A 21638-nucleotide genomic window follows, 5' to 3' on the forward strand; every position below is an offset into this window, starting at 1 on the left:
ATGAACTTGACTGGCAAGAGAAGCACCGGCACTTTTATGGAGGGTGAAAACTACAGAGCTCTCAGGTATGTGCACCCGTGTTCTTCGGAGCACCAGAGCAGAGTGCTGCTCCTTGAGGACAGTGGCAGAGAGGTACCAAGAGCCTCACCCCGGACCTGGAAGTCGAGCCTCGTGGGGAAAGGTTGGTGGAAGGTGAGGACCTAATGCTTCCTGCAGTCACTCAGCAATGTCTCAGGAGACCGAACCCTTCAAGGGGTCGCGAGGGCCGAGAATAATCCCTTCCTGGGTGCCCCCCATGGGCTTTACCACATTTTCTGACTTAATCCTCACTGGGTCCCTCAGAGATGCAGGGCGAAGGGACTCGTAACAGATGAGAAAACAGGGATTCAGAGAGGTCAAGTCCTTGCAAAGGGTCACGTGGCTGGGCAAAGCAGTGGTAGCAGGAGCAACTCCACAGCCCTCAGGGACCTGGGAGTTAGGAAATGCGACAACCCACCTGGCGGACAAGGGCCAGCTGCAGCGAGACATAGAGGATGACTTGGGGGTCACCGGGCGCCAGCTGCTGGGCTCTGTATGGGGAGAAGGAGTGACAGGTCAGCGAGCAAGGACTGGGCACCCTGTGTGTGCCATGGGCCTCCAGCATGCAAGCCCTGGGCTGTGTTCTGCAGGGAGAAATGTCAGGGGTTCTCCGAGGTTGCCCAGTGGGGGAGGATGGTGGTGGCAGCCTGTGGGCAGCAGGCTCCCAGTGAGCTAGCCAAGGCCCTGTGATGGCCTTAGACAGAGCCTGGAGCCTGACCTCTCCTCCGCAGGACAGAAGGGAACAGCCCTGCGGTTGGAGAGCTGTGAAGGGCCTCTCTGGGACAGAAGCCTGGGGAATGAAGAGCTGGCCCTGGTAGCTCCGCAGGCATTGGCTCAGATGGGACTCTGTCACCTCCCTGGGTTCAGGAACAACGCGGCAGGGCCGGAGGGGGGCTGGATGTGCTAATATGTTCCCATTAAGGTGGCACGAGACGTCTAGCACCGCCTACAGGCTAGCAGCTTTCACAGCAGTACTGGGGAAGGGTTTCTCTGGCATCCCCCTCCCTTCCTCCCTCCGGCACCCTGGATGCCAGGAAATGTCTGTGAGGACAGCATGGGGGCTCCTTACAGCCCTCAAGTCAGTGAAGGGCTGGCAGGAGGCAAACACCAATTTTGAGTCCTTGTTACACTTAAGGTGCATTCGCGAGGTGCTTCTCTAGCTCTATCTCACAGAATTCTCACAACAGTCATGGGCTCTGATTCCCGGGTTAGAGCCCTGAGCTGCAGCGGGGAGGAGTCTGGCGGCAGTCTGCCATCACTGGAGGGCTCAGCCCACCCACCCCACCTCACTCCAGAGGCCTGTCCCCACTTCCCACATGAGCTCTCAGAGCCTTGGCTTCCTGGTCAATAAAATGGGGCCTGAAACCTTCAGTCTGCCTCCAGCAAGGGGTCCAGGGAGATAAAGCGTGTGAGTGTGCCACCTGGTGCCTCTGCTGGGCCGGGGGGCCCCCCTCACCTGTCCAGGGTCTGTAATGCTTTCCGGTGCAACTCGTCTTGCTTGGATTTCAGAGTCGCTGCAGAAGAGAAGACAAAGATTGAGTTGTGAGGGGTTGCCAGACCAGCTCTGCCCCATCCCGGGCACGTGAGCCCTGGCCAGCAAATGCTTGCATTCAAGCAGTCTCTGTGGGATGGTGTGGGGCGTCCGCTTGGCCCCAGCTTCCCAGTGTGTGCCTTAGCATACCAGCTCCTTTCACCTCTTTGTCTTCTCTGCTACCTAACCCTTGAGAGACAGCCTCCAGGGGCTGATGCCTGCCTCCGGGGGCTTCCTTACTCACAGGACTCTGCTTTTGTAACCATTTTAACAATATTTCAGAGTTAAAATTTAAGGGCAGGCGTTTGAAGCCTTAGGTGCACACTGAACCACCTGGTAAGCTTTAAAATGACTGTCAACCAGGCCCCAGCCCAGCCCTGGTCAGATTACTCTTCCACGTTTAGTCTGAACGGGACACCATCTCTCCCCTTCCTGCAAGCATAGAGAAGTCGGTGACTGCCTCACTGATGAGGGCACAGGTGGCTGAGCGGGCAGGGTTCGGGAAAGAATGCCAGGCTTAGGGCAGCAAGAGTCGAATCCGTCCTCCAAACACAAGTATTTATTAAGCCCTGACTGTGTACCCAGCGCTGCTCCACGTGTCGAGGGAGGTTTAAAAGATCCCAGAGGGACACAGCAGTGCTGAGGTAAGAGCAAAGCAGAATTCAGACACCCCGTGGGGTCCAGGCGGGCAGCGTATTACAGACTGCGAGCACCGAGAGTTCCAGAGGCGGGCAGCAGCTCTGCCAAGGGGCTGGGGCCACGCCTGGAAGGAAGCACCCATGAAAAACGCATGTGTGAGAGTGATGAAGTCTGGTAAAAGAGTAGAAATGGGACTGAGGGGTGTGTGAGTGTGTGTGTGTGTGTGTGTGTGTGTGTGTGTGTGTGTGTACTCGAGGGAGATGTGCTGGGTGGTGGGGTGGGCACTGGTGGGAAGAGATGCCCGAGGGGCCCCTGGGAGGCCTGACCCCCCAAGCAGAGGCTCTGAGGCCCCAGCACTCACCATCAGTGGCCTGCAGGCTGTAAGTGAGGCCCAGTGCCAGGTAGCCCTTGGCAAGGAATTCCCCGGCTTCCTCCCCGAGGTTGATCACCATCATGGCAAAGCGCTCTGCGTCCTCCAGCTGCAAAGAGGAGAGGCACAGGTCACTGGGAGGGCCTTCCTGGCCCCGGCATGCCAGAGGTGCAGTCACCAGCCTGGGACACGCAGAGCCACAATTCCTCACGTGTGAGCAGCACGATCATAGGCCAGGTGCCTTGTCTGAGACCACACCACCACTAGGTGGAAGAAATAAGGCTATTTCCTATAGCAGCAACTCCCTAGACCTCTCCCCTGCAATCCAAGGGGCTGTGCTCCACATCACAGGGTGGTAGCTCTCACAGGAAACAGCTTCCCTCGCCCTAAACAGCCTAGCTCCCTAGAGCTTACTCTGCCAAGAGTAGGGACCCAGGACCGGCCCAGTCTGTGACAGCTCCTTGCACCATCTGGTCTCTGTCTGTGCCTGCCCTGTGCAGCAAAGAGAGGGAAGCCGGGGCCGGGGGGGCAGGCAAGGCCCTGGGACTGGGTCTTGGGGACACCGCCAACCCTGCAGAACAGGCAGGCTGCCTCTGGCTCTGTCTGCGAGCTCGCTCCAGGACACAGGGAGCTCAAACTTTTCAGGGGAAAAAGGCCTGAGGTTGTTTTTGTCCTGGGAGCAGGAAGAACTGTTCCAATTGGAAAGGGGCCAGTGGGCGCAGATCACGTGTGCACACACCATCACACACGTCATGTGACACGAAGAAGGACACACACAAGTCAGCCCTCTCAAGCCGTCTGGGGCACCTGCAGCAGTCAGGCCAGTCAGGGAGGCGGGAGACAGCTGAGGGTCTCTGCCATGCCCACTCATAGCCCACAGACCTCTAAGATGCCCTCCTCCTCCTCCCCAGCCCAGGAATGTCACCTGTCCATTAGTCTGGCACAGCAGTGTATTGGTGTTAGCGTCACCGAGAACAAGGACTGGCATACCCCAAAGGCCCACTGAAACCCAGATGTCACGGCCCACTGTGGGGGACATCTTGCCTCCGGCAGAGGCCCATCAGGGAGTTACCTTCAACGGAGGAGTTAAATTCAAACCCAAGTTGGCTCCTGGCCTTCACGCCAGTGTTGTTCCTGGCTACCCCACCCTGGAGGGAGAGGGTCAGCTCTGCACATCTTGTGGCCTGACCACTGGCCACAGCCGGGATGCCGGTAGCCCTTCCAGCCCTGGGATGTGGAGCTGAGACCCCAAGACAGAGGCCATCGGCAAAGGGGATTGGGGTATGCCTGCCTGCCCTCTGCACACACCCATGGGAAGCCCTGTGCAGGAAAAGGGATGAAGGAGCAGAGAGCCCACCGTGCGGGGAGGGAAACAACAGAACCAAAACACGAGGAAGCAGAGCATATGACTTGACAGCCCAGACAGCGATGGGGCAGTGGGGGGCAGGGCAGGGGGTGCTGAATCCCTCTGAGGCCTGTCTGCTGGCCTGACGCGTGCCGACGAGGGCAGCATTCCAGCCCCCTCATGCTGCTGCTCTGCTTGCTGGCCTGGGCAGCGGGCCACCTCCAGTCTGGGGAAGCTGGTCACTGAGAGGAACAGGGAGTCTAAGGACCTAAGCTCTGATACCACCATGCCCCAGATCTCAAGGTCTTGGGGAGGCCGTAGCTTAGGAAACCCTTCCACTGCCTGCTGCCCAGCCTCCGCCAGCCAGGCAGGCTAAAAGCTGGAGCGGCTAAGATCAGTGTCTGGTGGCACCTGGCCCAGCGGGACCTGGAGCAGTGGGGGCGGGGGGTGTGTGAGCCTGAAAGACAAGCTGTGGACACTGGCTGTGGTCCTTGCCCAGCACCTGACAGCTGAGGAGTCAGGAGCAGATCACTTAGTTTCTGTGCCCCAAAGGTTCTCTTCTGCAAAATGAAGACTCAGACCCCCCACCCCCACCTGCTCCTCCGCACAGACCTCTGCTAAGGCTTCTGCAGCAGCAGGCTCTGTGATGGGCCCAGCTGGGGAGCCCCAACGACAAGGGAGAGGGAGGCCTGTATGAGCTCGCACACAATCCCCACAAGACAGGGTAGCCCCTAAGTAAGGCCCCACCGTGTGATGCGGGGCTCCAAGGGAAGGACAATCATGTGGCTACAGTTGTCCAAGGAAGACTCATGGCCGAGGGGGGACAGGATTAAAGGGTTAAGTGAACAAACTGCCCCCCACCCCATATCCCATGACTGATGAAGCTCATCTCATACGCTGTCTTTAGGCATCATTATGCCCCATTCAAACAGGAGCAAGCTGTTTTATAAACCACCAAGTACAAGTTACAGATTCTAGAAACCCATCGCATCCATGTATAGACACTCTTCCCAAGACCATGTCCTTCTCAGCAAACTCCAGCTTTGATCTCTGGTAACTCATGTAGGGAAGGTGCCGGGAACGAAGCTCAACGGTTACTGGCAAACAGGGAAAAGTCACTCTCCGGTTCACACACATCACATTCTGGGCCAGGAGAGCTCACCATACTTTAGCTTTAAAAAAAAAAAAGTGCAGGGGCGCCTGGGTGGCTCAGTGGGTTAAGCTGCTGCCTTCGACTCAGGTCATGATCTCAGAGTCCTGGGATAGAGCCCCGCATCAGGCTCTCTGCTCAGCAGGGAGCCTGCTTCCTCTTCTCTCTCTGCCTGCCTCTCTGCCTGCTTGTGATCTCTGTCAAATAAATAAATAAAATCTTTAAAAAAAAAAAAAAGTGCAAAAGGGGTGCCCGGGTGGCTCAGTTAATTGAGCGTCGGACTCAGGTCATAATCTTGGGGTCACAGGATCAAGCCCTGTTCCATGCTAGGTGTGGGGCCTGCTTGGGATTCACTCTCTCCCTCTCTGTCTGCCCCTATGCACCCCCTCCCTCTTTAAAAAGTGAAAGCAGGGGCGCCCTGGGTGGCTCAGTTGGTTAAGCATCTGACTCTTTATTTTGGCTCAGGTCATGATCTCAGGGTCAGGAGATTGAGCCCTATGACAGGCTCTGGGCTCAGGGAGGAGTCTGCTTGAGATCCTCTTTCTCCCTCTGTCCCTCCCCCTCTAAATAAATATATAAAAATAAAATCTTTAAAGACAAAAAAGGAGTTCTAAGTCAAAACCCACGAACGGGTCTCAACTTCCAACGTGAAAGCCACAGCTCTAATCCAGAGGCTGACCGAGCTGCCCAGCGCCGGTCTCCAGCCGCCCCCATCATCCTGCCGCCCGGGACTACTTCACTTAGCCATTCGAGTCTCCAGTCACTTCCTCTGGTGGCCTCGAAAGTCAACAGCTGGTGGAGCTAAGGTTGGGGCTTCTGCTCAGGTTACAGTGCTGGGCCCTCCTTGCACATCAAAACACCTCCAAAGGGATGGGTTTTTAAAGTTCTTTTCCACCATTCTCCTTCCAGTGATATACTGCTTTTTAATATCTCTTTTACCTACAGCAGCCCTGTCACTTCGCCACAAAGTCCAGGTAGAGACCCTCCATGCCCCCATGCCCCTCCTCTAAACTAGAGCAGTTTAGAGCCTGATGGCACAGGTGTCACACAGCTGAAGGTTCTGGGGCACAAGGAGCTTAGAGGATTTGTCCGAAACCACCTGGCAAGGGAGTGACAGGCCTGAGTGTCCAACCCAGGTCTCCTTAGCCTGCGTCTGGATCCTTCTGAGCTGCCCAAGTCACGGCTGCCCTTGGCAGTTTCCGCCTTTCTTCCTCTCTGACCGTTTGGGAGAAGGATGCAGGAAGACTCTAACGTTTGGACCCTTTACTTTGGTTTTCCAGAAGGGCCATGTTCCCGTGACTTCACAGGTCCCGACAACTCTCCAGGCTGTTCAGTTTGGTGCCCACACAGACAGGCCTCTGGCTCGGTGGCCTCATCCATCTTGCACTGGGCCAAAGAGGTTGTTCCCGTGGCATTTCAGCCTCTTCCTCCCTTCCTGGGAATTGGAGAAAGTTCCCTTCTGAGCCTGCTAAGCTTGTTGAAACAGCACCTCTGGTTCTCCTCAGGCCATTCCAGGGCCCCGGGGCCTATTGCTAACTGCTCCACTGAAAACGCACTTCTCCCTTCCTGAGAGGAACAGGGCGAGGTTTCCTCATTTCCACATCCAGTGGCAGGGTGGCTGGCATTCTTTCTTCTCTGCCTCATAGACCCTCAACTCGTCTTCCTGGCTCTGGCCACCCCTGGATCTGAACAAGGAAGGTAGAAACACAAAAGCACCTCCCTTCTGAGAACCTGGTGTTTTGAAGGGACTGTTGCTCAGCAGGTACCTGCCGTGTTTGAGGCAGCGACGCTCCTTGGCTCTGGTGTCAGAGCCACCTGTACGGGGTGTTTGTGACTGCCTCTGAGGTACAGAGGAGACCCAGAAAGGGTGAATTATTCCCTGAAGTCACACAGCTGCTAACTGGGTAGGCAGGGATTTGAACTCTATGCTCTCTGCCTCCAAAGCCTGTGCCGTTTCCACACTTCTTCCCCTCAGGAAAGAGGCTGAAAGACACCACAGACCTTTCCCAGAGGAGCCTGGCCTGTTTTCCTGCTTCCTAACTCCCCTCTCGTGTGTGACATGCAGCACACATGCACACCCCCATCTCCTATCCTCCTAGGGAAGCCTCAACTTTTTAAATTATATACATTTTAAATAATTGTGTTTGGAGAAATACTAAAAAGAAATATTTACAATTCTTTTCTTCCTGCCCCAAATGACCAGCTGGGGACCTTGGCAAGACATCAGCCACATCAAGGCAGGAGGCTGCCACGCACTGCTATCCCTGGGTCAGAGCCTCAGATGCCCCCTCCCTACCTAGAGGAGCCTCAGGCTAAGCCTCGGGGCCAGTGCTCTCCCACCTGCCCCCACGCCTGCCCTGGGGGGCAATCACCTTGCAGCAAACCCCATGTCAGCCAGCCTGTAACTGCCTGGGTCCCTCTGCCTGGTGCACCATGACCTGAGGGCCATCTTTCTCTCAGACCCAGGCTCCGCCTCGGGCGTCCCACACTGGCTCTGGGCACGCAGACAGGACGTGGGGACAGCAGGTGCTCCACCTCTGGGCACATGGCCACCCCGGCTGGTTTCACCCAGCGCAGCTCGTTTTTCAGATGTCCCAGTTTCAGCCTCCCTTCCTGCAACCTTGGCCAAGCTGTCCACCCCCAGATTTCTGTCCTCTGCTCATGGAGCTTGGCTGGGCAATGGCTGGGCCTGCTGGGGCTGCTAGGAACCAGAAGAACTGTGATGGCAAAAGGCAGAGGTGGCCTCAGATGCCTTTCAGGAACTGTGCTCCATCCCAAACACCAGCACCCTTCAACCCGTCGAGGTCAGATCCATTCTTCCTGCTCGTGGCCCTGGAATAGAGAGTACTGGGCTGCCCCTCTTCTGGCCTCCTTGGCAAAAAGGCTGCCTTTAGCTACCCACGGTCTGCTCTCTGCCCAGTGCCAATTTGGGAATGGGAGACCCACTGAACCAGAGGCAGACTTCCCACACCATCCCTCCCAGCCAGCTGGGGTGGGAGTCATTCTAGAAGATATGAGTAGACATCTACCCACATGCAGGGTTCTTTGCTGGGAAGAAGGGCTCAGGGTGCAGATGTGGTAAGTAAAGAAGCTCCCCGACTAGTTGGGAAGAGAAGTACCATAGAAGGCAGAATTGGCTGCTGAGCGGCTATGCTCATCCGCCAGCAGGATCTATCCAATAAGCACCGATGTGGACTCTGGGCTGGGGTTTCAACAAGGAAGAGAGACAGTATCTGCCCTTAAGAGACACAGGGGATTACCAGGTAAAGTGTTAGGTGTCCAAGGCAGGTATAAAAAGGGGCTTCAGGGAGGTCTGGGAGTTCCAGGTTAGGGATGGCTGCCAGGAGTCACCCTCCCCCCTCCCTCCAGCAGGACCTGGCTTGAGCCTGGACCCAGTTTCAATCCTGGCTCAAACCAGCCTCCAAAGCCATGCAGGCTTCTCAGCTGAAGTTAAAGAGCTCACCGTCCTCCCCAGTTCTGATGACAAGTCTGTATGTTTAAGTTTCCTTTTGGGCTTTTCTATTTATGTTGTCATTGATGACTTTGCTCCTAACTCATCTGATTTCAATTTGGACTGATTGGATCCTAATTTTATTACCATGTAATCTGAATGCATGTAATGACTGTAATTACGTCGCTGAGGGAAACAGCTCCTCCACGGCGAGAAGGCCTAAATTTAGGCTTCCTGGCAAGGGCGCTTGCCGGCTGGGTGGACACCCATAGCCACCTCAGAGCTAGAGGCCTCGGGGAGGACAGGGGTCCATCCCAGCCCCAGCTTGGTGAGGCGATGGGCGTGAAGCCCCTCTGAGGAGCCCCAAGAACACTCAGGAGCATGAGCGAGGGGTCAGCGAGCCCACCGTCTCTGTGACCCCTAGCTCCCGCCACGGCCCTCTGTTGCAGAGCCTTGGTCTGGGTGTCTCTGCTGACACCCGCATATCACCCACATCCCCACAGCTCCCCACCTGTAAGATACAGGGTGCCAACAGGTCCCCTGGAGAGACGTGGGGGGTAAGGGGTTTCCCCACTAATCCCAGGGTGGGGGAAGCAAGCAGTGATGAAAGAACCTACCACAGGCCTGAGCCCTCCACAGTCCAAGGCCTCCTCCTCTGTGCATCTCCTGACCCGTCCAGCCTTCTACATACTTTATGTCATTTATGCCACATCTGAGGAACAGACTGTTATCATCTCCATTTTAAGAATGAGGAAACCAAGGCACAGCAAGGTTGTATACCAAGACCACCTGGAGGTAGGCAGGGAAACTCTAACCCAACTCACACCGCAGCCACTTCCTTATGCCTGGAGCCTGTAGAGGTGGTTCTGCCAGATTTCCCCTCACTGAAGCCACACTCTTTGAGCCTGGGGCCAGACACCATGCTTCCCCCTCCTCCGCCATTCACAGTGAGGGGGGCCACAGCGGCCATGCAGGCCTCAGCTACAGAAATCTGAGAACCAGGAGACAGACGGGAAGGTACTCTTCCCCCCTTGCTCCTCACGCTAGGGAGGCAGTCCTCTTTGTAGTGAAGAGAGGACAAGGCCCACGGGGCAGCGAGGTGGGGACCCAGAGAGGGTGGGGGCCAGTTTCTGGTCCCTGGGAGACTTGGCAGGAAGGCTTCAAACATGGAGTCTCCCTTCCCAGGGCTGGATGCCTGAGGAGGGGGCAGTGGCAGTGGGAGGCGGACAGGCCGCTGTAGGCCCCTGGGGCCTGGAACAAGCTGGGCACCCAACCACAGAGAGGGTGGGCTTGGGGAGCTGGGAGAACAGGCAGGGGAGGCCTCTGTGTGGGAGTGGCTCCCCACGGGGAGACATGGGCCTGAAGGGCTGATGAAGGAATGGGAGCTATTTCGTCTGAAGAAAAGAGAGGTGGTAGGGCAGACAGCGAACAGGCAGGAGAGGATACATTTGTTCTAGGATGGCCCCTGACCTCAGGAGGCTGGTGTGGGCACAAGGAAGCGGGGACCCTTGGGAAGAAGGCTCCCAGTAGGAGGAGACACCTTTGCAGAGGCTCCGCCCCAAGACCCCGCAGGCTCAGAGCAGCCCCTCGGGGAAGCCTAAGGAGGAGAGGGCCCCAGGCCCAGTGCCTTTCATGACTCCGTGCTGCTGGCTTGTGGGAGGGCCTCAGAGCCAAGCTGCCGAATACCTCGCCTATGGGGAGAGGGTACACCTGCCCAGTCAGCCATTTTGGCAGAGCCCTTGGCAGGCAGCTGAGCACAGGGCAGGGGCCCGCAGGCTGAGGCCACAAGGAATGAGGGGCCCAAGAAAAGAGGCCACCTCTAGTCCTGCCCACACAGCACTGCCCCCCATAGTAATGTGAACATCTGTCCAAATGACGGCCAGCCCAAATGTTCTGAGTCCTGCCCACTACCGCACCACTGGGCAGGCAGGGGCCCCTGCTACTTTTGACTTTACATTTGGTTCCCTGGAGACCACATCTCAAGACTGAACCATAAACCTGATACCAGCCTGAGTCAGGGAACCTACTGCTACAGACGGAGGCTGGTTTTCTCAGACGATTCCTCCTTCCAGGCCTGACTGCCTCACAGCTCCCCACACAACCCCCACCCCACCCCTTATACATACAGCAAGGTGTGCATGCCCTGATCTCATGCCCACCTGCCGCCCTTCTGCAGGAGCCGCTGGGCCTAGGTCCCTGCCCCCACAGCTCACTCACCCAGTGCAGGGACCCAATGCAGACTTTGGCGGCCATCAGGGGCACGGTGGGGTCCGAGGGTCGAAGCTTCATGCACTCCCGCAGCAGTGACACGGCGTAGGCTGACTGCAGAAGAAAGGGCAGGTGACACCATCACTGGCAGCCCTGGGTCTCAACAGACTGGGGGTCTCATGCCTACAGCAGGGGGCCTTTCCCAAATAACCAGTCCTTGCTCTGCACCCCTTTTCCCCTAGGAGGCAGGAAGAGGGCCCAGCGGGAGGAGCCCTGGCCATGCTGGCAGACAAATCCCTCCCTGGCCCCAGATTCCGCATCTGGAGAATAGAGGCTGTGAGCCTTGCCCAGGTAACAAAAGCTCAGGTAACAACAGGTAGAATTGCTTCTAAAAGAATTCAGATGTGAACTACAGAAATTTCAGGGGCAAAAAAGGGCTCTTTCAAACTTCTGAGTTCAACAGCCTTGGTTTACAGGTGACAAGATGAGGCCGAAGCTCCAGAGAACTGGGAGGCAGGGCCGTGGTCAGGAGATGAGGGGGGCATAATGGCTGGCAGAGGAGAAGGAGAGAAGCTGAGCTGGCAGAGGCAGAGAGACCCTCCAGACAGGAGTCTGGGGCCCCTCAAGGCTGCAGGGCCTAAGTCACAGAGACAGAGCCAGAATGGACCTACTGAGGATGGCCACATGTGGATGGAGGCCAGGACGGAAAACCATCCACAGGCAGGCAGTAATGCTACCAGTCACAGTAAGGAGAAAAAGAACACCAGCTAACACTTATTCAGATGTTACTATGCACCACACAGTTATAAATCAGAGCTCAGCAAAACACAGCCCACAGGCCAAATGTGGCCCTCTGCCTTTTCTGTGAATAAAGTTTTATTGGAACCCAGCCACGCCCATTCATGTATGTATTGCCTACGGCTATTTTTATGACACAGCGGAGTTCCACAGAGACTGTTTGGCCTGCATAATCAAAAACGTCTACTATCTGACCCTGTGCGGAAAGTCTGCTTTCCCCTGCTCTAGGTGCTTTATAAATTAAAATTTCACAACTTTCCTATGAGGTAGGTGAGCATGTCCCTATTTACAGATGAGGAAACTGAAAGGCAGAAAAGTTATGTAGCTTATTCTAAGGCACAGTACCCATCCATGGCTCTAGGCTCGTAACTGCCCTTTCCTGCCTCTGCAGTGACTCCTAGGGCAGGAGAAGCAGCCTGGGTGGCCCCGCTAGACAGACAGACAGACACACACACACACACACACACACACACACATGCACACAAGACACATACCACTCAGGGCTTCTGACTGCGTTCAACATTTTTCCAAGAAACTCAACAGGAACACCCCTCCCCCCAAGTGTGCACACGCCATACTTGTGTGACACCCCAGGCAGGCAGGGGCATGTGTGTGAGCACAGTTCCCCTGTACTAAGCCCTACTGTGAGCCAGGCTTCCTTACCATTACTTAGCTTTCACCCTCCCCAGCAACTCCAGGGGGACCACTGAGGCAATGGGGTCTCTGGAAGGCTTATCAGTTCAAACTCAGTGTGAAAGACTGGAAGAGAGAGAGATGGATGCCCAGTCTTTCTCTAACTACCCCTCCCTTCCCCACCAGCTAAGGAAAAGCTCTTCTCAGCCCAGACATCACAGACTGAGGCTCTGGGCTCAGGCATATCAGGCCTGTTCGAGATGTCTCAGCCAAGGGCTGGCTCTGTGCCCGGTGCTGGGCTGGGGTTGTGGGGTCACTGCAGGAAGAGGGAAGAAGAGGGAAGAGGCCATGGCTCTTGCCTATCAGGTGCCTGCAGAAAGGCCAGGGGGAAAAGACCAAAGCTACCATCCCCCGATGCTCTCTCAGAAAGCGAGGGTGTGAGACCCAGCACAAGTGGGCGTCCACAGATGTCCTATTCCAGGCCTGAGCTGTGGGGAAGGGGCCCACGTGAGGGGCCTGAAGGAGTCACCAGGCGATCCACTTCTGTGAATGCCACTCCCAACCCCCTGGCCACGGAACCCCAGCCACACACTACAGCAAGCTTCGGGCTCCCCTAGGCCTCCTTCCCTGGGTGCTACCCTCTGCAGAGTGGAAGTTTCTCTGTCCTTCAGATGGAGGTTCTACAACCCTGACCATCCATGTTCATGTCACACAGACACAAAGCATTGCTCTTTCTTTCTTTCTTTCTTTCTTTTTTTTTTTTTTTAAAGATTTTGTTTATTTGACGGAGATCACAAGAAGTAGACAGAGAGGCAGGCAGAGAGAGGAAGGGAAGCAGGCTCCCTGCTGAGCAGAATGCCCGATGCAGGGCTCCATCCCAGGACCCTGGGATCATGATCTGAGCCAAAGGCAGAGGCTTTAACCCACTAAGCCACCCAGGCGCCCCAGCATTGCTCTTTTAGGAGCCATCAGAGGACTCCAGTAAGGGCAGGCAGCTTGGGTTTTTGTGTCTTTTTTTTTTTTTTTTTTTTTTTTGTCATGGTGGTTACCTAGCAACACAGACAATGTGACTGCTGAGGAGACCAAGAGAAGGAGCGACCTAAATCATGTCATGGACCTTGTCTTTTCTTCCAGCAGGCTGAGGTGTCCAACATATATACGTCCACCAGCCACACCTTTGGCACGAGTGCAGGTACAAAACCTTGATTCCTACCTTGGGCTTTGGCAAAAGCCCAGCTCTGGCCACTCTGCTGGAGGGCTGCCTGGGCCAACTAGGCAGACTGAGCTGGTGTGCAGGGTTCCTGAGGGGGCAGGGAGTGTGCTTCCAGAACAATCTCCTGCTGCAGCAAAGGCAGGCATGGGTATAATTCCATGTCTCCAGCCTGTGAGCCTCACGTGTGAGGAACTCACTAATCACCCCAACGCCCTGCCTGTAAGCCCATTCTTGTGCCCACCTTGCTGGTCTGTGAAGGAGTCGGGCTGAGATACCAGCTCCCTGGAGCCTGGGATGTGCTGGACTGTGTGTGGACTCTGTGAGCCCGGCTCCTCTCAGGAGGGACATCGAAGATCCCATCCCTCCCAGGAGAACACCTTCTCCCTTGACTGGGGAATTTCCCGGCACAGGGTCAGAGATTAAAGCTACCTTCTGAGAGATTAAAGCTAGCCTTCTTCAGAGGAGGGCTCCCCAGCTTTCCTTTGCATCTCAAAGGGTCACACAACCCAAGAAGGGTAAGGACCACGGCCCTGGCCCTGGGCCTCTCCTCCTGGCCCACACTCTCGCTATTGTAAGATCAGAGGTTCTTTGTTTCCCCAAGGCAGGAAGACACTGTCACATGCAGCTGTGAGCTGTCTGCCCAGGCTCCGAGCCCCACCTCCTCCCCTCCCTCAGGCCTTGCTCTAGCTGCAGCCTGAGCTCTCCCTGAGCCTTGGCAAGACCCTGCTGAGCACAGAGCCAGGATAGACCATGTCTGTGCCTTTAAGATGTTTTGGGGGGTGATCAACATGGTGGTGCTGGGGAAGAGGTTTGGGAAGACAGAGGCCCACTGGGGGTTGGGGGGGAGGAGGCCCCCCCACTTGATTCTCACTCTACTTCCCTGGCTCCTTCCCACCTATTCCGCGGCAGCACTGCTCTTCTTCCTGTTTCCTGCCTAACCTTTGTGGAGGAGGTGCCGGCAAGCCAAGGAGGGCCCTCCTCTGAGCCGAGCTGCTGGGCTAGAAATGGCAGGTGGCACAGATGGGCGGGGGAGGGGGCAGGAATTCCCTCAGCCCAACAAAAGGGCTCTGGGTGTTTACAGCTCTTGGAACGATTTGCAAGTTCCTGCCACCTTCTTTCCTGCCTTCGTAGCATCCTCGGCTCTAACACCCTCAGCACCCAGCTCTGGAAAGGTTTTCCTTTCATGTTACTGCTGAAAATAGAGGCTTATGTAAGTGTAATTCTCATCAGAGCAGAAACCAGGGGGTGCTGGAACAGGGCTTGGTGGGTAGAGAGCAAAGGCGGCCCTGGTGACTGGGGATAAAGTCAGACCCCTTGTGCGGGGCAGAGAGAGCTCCCCTTGCCTCTGTCCCAGCCACATCCACTGGCGCAGTTCTCCCCCCAGACTCCCTGTGGGCACTGCCCCACTGCTCCACCTTTCAACCCTTTCGTCCTCGGCAGGTCCTTCCACGGGAAGGTCCTTTCCTGATGCCACACCTGACGGGCAGGAAGAGAGCTACGGCCCAAATGAATGCATCCCTCACTCAAAACCTATGCCCCACGCCTGTTGCCTGCAGTGGTACTCAACAAGTCACACATGGAAGTGTGCTGTTGCCCCAGGTGTGCACATGGGCTAGGAGAAAAGCATCCACAGACTCATAGCTGCGCACCTGTAACTCCCAGGTGGACACCAGACTCACACGGGGATCTGAGTGTGTGATCCTCTGCTGCCCCTCACTCTCCCAGAGGTGAAAATCCGATGCTGGAGAACATTTCTGACTCACCGAGGTGCCCTCTGCCCAGCCCTGGAGGGGACTGGAGGAGAGCAGAGGCCCCGAAGGCAGGTGTGCCACCTCCCTCCCCCGCAACACGATCCCTGGGTCTTACCTTCCCACAAGCCACCATGGAGAGGGCCACTTGGTACCAAAGGTGAAATTCTTCAAACGCAAACTTCATGGCTCGCTCTAGGCACTGAGGAGAGAGAGCCAGTCAGCAAGTAGCCCCCCAGAGGTCCTCCCACCCCCCGGCGATCCAATATCCCCCAGGACAATCACTGCTCAGATCACTTCCCATATGAGGCTGCAGGAGGCCCATACTTGGTTTTGTAAGAAAACTTCAGGCATAACACCGGTCCCTGCCACTGGACAGATTATTTTGTGTGACATTCCACAAGTCTCCTACCCTCTCTGGCCCTTGGTTCCTACCTCCCTCATATGTGACTGCCTCACAGGGTGCTGGCGAAAAGGGAATGAAATTGGGTCTGGGTTTTTAACATGTCAGCATCCAGTGAAAATAATTACTAGTATTTATTATTGTTGTGCATGGTACCACTCTGTTTTTTTTACACGTGTTAATAACTTACACATGGTTCCCAGCCACCCTGGGAGGTGGGTTCTCCCATTAGTCCCATTTCATAGATGAGAACGGTGAGGTTTGAATGACTTGCTAGAGTCACAGGGCGAGTAAGTGGCAGAGCGGGCTGGCCCGCAAAGCCGCCCAAATGGAAAGGCTTTTCTGCATTCTGCTGTTCTCTATGACCACTGAGAAAACAGACTGCCTCACCAGCCTGTCTGATCCTGGACAACCCCAAATCAGGGACAGCCTGGTGAAATCTAGCAGATACTACAAGCACTTCCACACGATGGAGGCAGAAGCCAGGCTGTGAGGCCAGGATTCACCACGTGGCCACGGACAGGCGGGGTAGGGGACAGAGGTGAGTTTCCGGGACCAGACAGCACGGATGTTAAGAGCTCAATGCCCTGGGTTCACGAGCTGGCTCAGATGTACCCCTTCCACCATCGAGGGCAGGAAACCACCTCTCCAGGCCTTGCCTTCCTCACTGGTAAACTCAAGAGAACACCACTTCAAGAAGGTAGCACCTAAAAGCACCTTGCATGGTGCTGGGCACAGGCTGGGGCTCAAATGTCACCAGTTCCCTCAGGGGCCCTCCTAACTTCGTGGAAAGAGAAGCTACTACAGGAATGGGCCTCTTGTGCAAGGAGACAGGGGCCCCAGAGCCACTCTTGATTCCAGCCCATATTTGAAAGTTCTAAAATGCGTGCACGCCATTAGCCTTGTGAGGAACAGAGAGAGGGGCAGCTTGGTGCCTGCCCTCACTCCAGAGAGGGACCACCCTGGGAGCGCTGCCCCAGCAGGTTTTGCTCAATAGAATGGGGTTGCTCTGTCCAACTCAGGTGGGATGGGGTCCGGGGTCCTGACACACACCCAGCTCAGAGCTCCGCCAGCAGAGGCAGTCACAAAACACCAGCGTCATCCATGCGGGAAGCTGGGGATGGATAATTTCCCCCCATGCTTCTTTATACAATGCCACGTGTTCTTTCGAAAGAAAAACACATTAAAAAGCTAGTAAAACCACCCAAACCCAAACCACTCATCCTGCCAGGGAAGCGCAGCTCTCCCAGCCCTAGCAATGGAATGGTTCCCAGCCCTATCTCCCAAGGAGACGGTACCCCCCTGGTGGAACGGGGAAGGGACTATGGGGAAGGTCCAGTGGTGGCCCCACCTGGCTTCTGGGGAGGGCGTGGGTCACCTTACCTCGGAGAGCATGACGTACTGGCCCCTCCTGCCCAGTGTGATACTCAGGAGGTCATAGATGGCTGCCGCGTTCCGCAGGCTTGCCGCCCGGTCCTCCTCCTGCTCTGGCGCCCGGCTCAGCACCACGTCCCGAGTAGCCTGTGGGGGGACATGGTTGGGGAAAGAGTAAGCACAGAAAATAAGCAACGGTCTGCCCCCGAGTCCCAGGGACTGTCGCCCTTACGCTGCTAACCCAGGCCATGCTCCCGAAATCAGCCAGGGCCCTGCCCCCACCCCCATGAAGGCCCCCATGAAAGAGAGAAAACCTCCACCCACAGCTGAGGATGGGGTGAGGAAGCCGTTCTGAGGGCCCCTGCTCTTCGGTGTGTTAGTCTGCAAAGTCTCAAACCTACAGAAAAGATGCAAGGGTGACGGTGTTGACCACTCCTGCTTTGCCGCTCTCTGGTATAGGATAATAAGGATAGAGTCAGGAAGGTAAGATGACCCTTGACCCCTAAGTACAACCACCAGAGGAATGCCTGTATTTCAGGAAATGTAAAACTGATCTGTCTAACTACCAGCTCACAGTCAGATCTATGGTCTGAGGCTTCTCATCCCAGAACCCCATCCAGGTCCACACCAACATTCTGGGGCCATGTCACTTCTGTCTCCTCTCATCCAGAAGGGCCCCACAACCCTCGTCTTTCAGACCCTAGCATTTTTGAGGATAGAGGGGAGCAGTTTTGTGAAACAGTTCCTTGAAAGCTTGTAACTATCCATGCACAGAAAGAGCTTCAGGTAACATCTGGAAGTGTCTAGATCAGGTGGGGGGCTGTGCTGCTTGACTCGTGGGCTGTAGCCCCTTGGTGCCATCAGCACCTCTGATAAGGACTTCCCAGCCCCATACCTCCTTCCCATCACCACTGTGTTCAACCCAGACCCAATGCTCAATTTCTTCAGACAACAGACCTCTCCTCTCAGAGCTCCCTAAGAAATCTCCAACACTAGGTGCTTGGTGCCTAGCAGTCAGGAGTTCAGCAGCTCAAAGCTGCCAGGTAGCTGCTGGGCCCCGGGACTGGGGGTGCTGGGAAAATATGCTTAAGGAGTAGGAGACTGTACACTCTGAAGTGGGGAGCTCTGTATCACCAAGTTTGAAATCTCCCCACTGGGGATTCGGGACTCTCTTGCTCTGGGGCCCATGGTCCCACTCCCTCTTATAAACCCATACTCTGGAGACACTCCGGCCTGGGAGTAACCAGCATGAATCATGGGGTCTCTGAGTTGAGCAGCACCAGGGCAGAGGCCAGGCTAGGAATGCTCTGTGACCACACACACACACACCCTGAGAGGGCTGTATCTGCTGGAGCAAGGCTTGGTTCCAGCCAGATGCTCCTGTTGGCTATGCTCCTGCTGGCTACTCCCAGTATCCTTCGCCCTCTGTAGTAGGGGCTGAACCCCCTTTTGTGTGTTGGAACTCATCGTTTTCTACTTGCCCACATAGGACCCCAGACCTGAGGATGCTGGGACAGAAGGGATGCTGGCCCTTAAAACCAATTTCTCACTGTCAGATCCACATTACTCTTCCCGTCGAGAGATGGTCTTCAAAACCTCCCTCTGGGCAGGAGTATGAAGCCCTTCCCCAGGTCAGGAGCTGAGGCCCCCATGGGTGAGGAGCCATAGAGGCAGAAGAAACCCAGTCAGTGGCCTTCAGAGTGCAGGCTCTGAATGCATCCTGTTGTGCAGGCCTGAAGTACGTGCCCAGACCTCTAAGACCCAAGAAGTGACTCATCCATGGGGGCACTTCAGCAAGGCAGGCCAGTGGCCAGAGGCCGTGATGGGTGCCCCTCCAGCCATAGCAGGTGGAGGCTGCTGCCACCCCCATGTACACGGAGCAGCCCACGGAGAAGGTGCAGGGTGCCAGGAGATCCCCAGAAAGGATGAGGGCTGGTACCAGCCTGACAAATAAGAGCCGGTGAGGAAGCCCAAAGAGTTAAGGGGAGAAGAGCAGAGAGGGAAAGCTCCAGAGAAACCCACCCACACAGGCACCATCAGGAAGAGAAGAAATTCTGAGAGGCTTGGCAGGAGCTATTTGACTAAGCGAAGTAGGAACACAAAACTGGCTTCGTACCTCCCCACTCCTCCCCTTCCAACCCTCCCCTCCAGAACTCCCCAGCTCAGCCCCTGAGGGTGGGGCCCTGAGAGGCAGCCTCACCAGGCAGCCAAGACTAGGGTGGAGGCAATGAGAGGATGGGGCCATGGGGCCCAGAAGCAGCAGCGGGAGTAAGGAGTACTTGTGCTCAGTGCACTCTGACCTAGAAATCTGCTGGGAGAGAGGGATCCTGATGGAAAGGGAGCAGCGCAGGCAGCCTGCAGTGGGGTGATGGGGGGCTCTTCTGTGGGGTATGGAGGGAAGCCTGGCTTGGCACATGCAGGACCTGGAAGCTATCCATGCAGACTGGTCTTGTTTTGGGGATGGTGGGCAGCGAGCTATGCCCGCAGGTTGGCCTGTCCTTGAAGAGTAACCCCTGTGGACCCCAGCTCCCAACCTCCTCCAAACTGCCCAGGCACAAGGTCGAACCTCTTGTGGCTGCCATGAGGCCTGGTCCACCCGGCCAGGTTCTCTCCCAACCAGCTCCCAGTCCTCCCTCTGCCCCACAGAACTCCCCGCAGCACCCTCTCAGCACCACGGACTGTCTGTACCCTCTGTCACCCTGCGTGCCTCTGAGCTCCTCACAACTCAACTCAGATACTTGTCAACCTGACTGATCCCACCAGGCAAGGCTGCCCCCATTTTGTCCTTTCCCACCATGGGGCACACACCCCAGCCCCTGTATGCCCAAGGGTTCCCTTGTTGTGGGACAGGGACATGTCTCACTGTCTCCAGCACCTTCCTTGGTCCATGTTTGTAGAATGGGTAATGTTGAGCAAGAGTTCTGGGCTTGGTGTGGAACCGGTCTCCTCTTGCCCTCAAACTTGACCTTTAGGACAACAGTGTCTCTGTGTGGGGGGTATGGGAGGGGTGCGGCGCAGAAGGAGTGGATTTCCAGCACTGGGTTAGGATGAAGTCAGAAAACCAGGAACAAAACTGAACATGTCCTCAGCCTGGGGACTGGGCCTCTCCTGTAGGCCGACAGCAGAAAAAGGGTCTCCTGGGGGGCGGTCCTCAGAAACTGGCGCCTGTGTCAAAAGGGAAGCAAGGTTCTACAAAGGAAAACCGAAAGCAGAAGTCTGTCCTGGTTGCTATGGCTCCAGGGCGGGGGGTGGGGCTCGCTGGGTGGGGGAAGCGGGGCAGAAGAAAGAAAGCTGTGGGGGCCAGGGAAGGGGCAGGAATTCGTGCGCCCCCCCAAGGGCGGGGCCTCAGACACTCTGCTGGGGGCTTCCAGTTACCGCCTGCCCTGGGTAACTTGTTCCCTCCTTCCCTGGGCTTACCACCCTCAGGCCAAGGACTCTCCCAAATTCCCTGAATGCTCAGCCTGCCCTGGTCTAGTCCCAGCCACTCTTTGCCTTCACCATTCAAACGGCCTCCCTAGGAAAAACTTCAGATCAAATGCAGACAGAGACAAGAATGTGCCTATGACCTATACAGCGAGATATAGACACTGACTATTCTTTTCTTTTCTTTTTTTTTTTTTTTAAGATTTTATTTATTTATTTGACAGACAGATCACAAGTAGGGAGAGAGGCAGGCAGAGAGAGAGAGAGGAGGAAGCAGGCTCCCTGCTGAGCAGAAAGCCCGATGCGGGGCTCGATCCCAGGACCCTGAGACCATGACCTGAGCCAAAAGCAGAGGCTTTAACCCACTGAGCCACCCAGGCGCCCCTGACTATTCTTTTCACCAGCACCAACCTCACTCCTCTGGGAATCACCAAGAATATTCTCCTCCTGTTCCCCCCTGCATAATCTCTGCCGCCACCTCTATGGATGCCTCACCTTTGTATGCACCACACATTTTGTCCCAGGCAGGGTCCTGAGCTGTACCTGCTCCTAACCCAGGCCCCCTGGCTGCCCCCACCCAGGGAAGCCTCCTCCAAACTGAGAACATTCACCCCAGGCCCTCTACAAGCCAAAAGGGGAAAAGCCCCCCCACACACACCAAAAGCATGCACCTCTGACCCCCCTCCTCCAACAGCTCATCATTGCCAGCTTGACCCGTATCTGGTCTTGGGAGAAGGATCCAGAAAGCAAACTTAGGGCCTTATGGGAGGACTGGCAGCGGAACTGCCATGTCCCCAGGCTGGCCAGCCCGTCTGAAAGCCAAGGCAGGCAACACTTCCAACAGTCCTCCTTCCACTGCCACACATTAGCTTTTCAGGGTCACACCCCTCACATCTCATCCGGACTCACAGTAACCCCAGGGAGGTGCAGGAGCAAACCACTAGGCCCCCTTTGCCGATGGGAAACTGAGGCTCAGAATGTGAGCTAATTATGCAAGTTCCCCAGGAGGTAAGGCTGCACCTCCAAGGGCCAGTCCGGGACGGCTTCTGTTGCCTCATGGGCACCCCCTGCCAGCCCTGGTCCCGACTCTCTGCTGAGTGCAGGGCCTCAGACAGCACTGACCTTTGTCTCCAGCCAGCCCTGCTTCTCCTTTCTGATCCCCGACAAGAACAGGGTGAGAGAGTACTTTGCGAGTGGCATCTCATGATGACCTCATGTACCATTGTCCTATTTCACAGATGAGAAGACTGAGGCCCAGGGACTTTCCCCAGGGC

The 21638-nt window shown here is 56.1% G+C and overlaps 1 protein-coding gene across 1 annotated transcript in view; it reads right to left on the reverse strand.

Annotated features, from left to right (window-relative positions):
* TTC7A (tetratricopeptide repeat domain 7A) overlaps nt 1-21638 on the reverse strand; it is a 115875-nt gene that overhangs the window by 42398 nt on the left and 51839 nt on the right. The window contains exons 9-14 of the mRNA XM_032351844.1: nt 16951-17088; nt 15283-15366; nt 10782-10886; nt 2610-2727; nt 1535-1592; nt 497-569 (exon numbers count right to left, since the gene is read on the reverse strand). Coding sequence (XP_032207735.1) covers nt 497-569; nt 1535-1592; nt 2610-2727; nt 10782-10886; nt 15283-15366; nt 16951-17088 — 576 coding nt within the window. The remainder of the gene's footprint in view (nt 1-496; nt 570-1534; nt 1593-2609; nt 2728-10781; nt 10887-15282; nt 15367-16950; nt 17089-21638) is intronic.

Source organism: Mustela erminea, chromosome 7 (genome assembly GCF_009829155.1).
Source record: "Mustela erminea isolate mMusErm1 chromosome 7, mMusErm1.Pri, whole genome shotgun sequence".
NCBI lineage: Eukaryota > Metazoa > Chordata > Mammalia > Carnivora > Mustelidae > Mustela > Mustela erminea.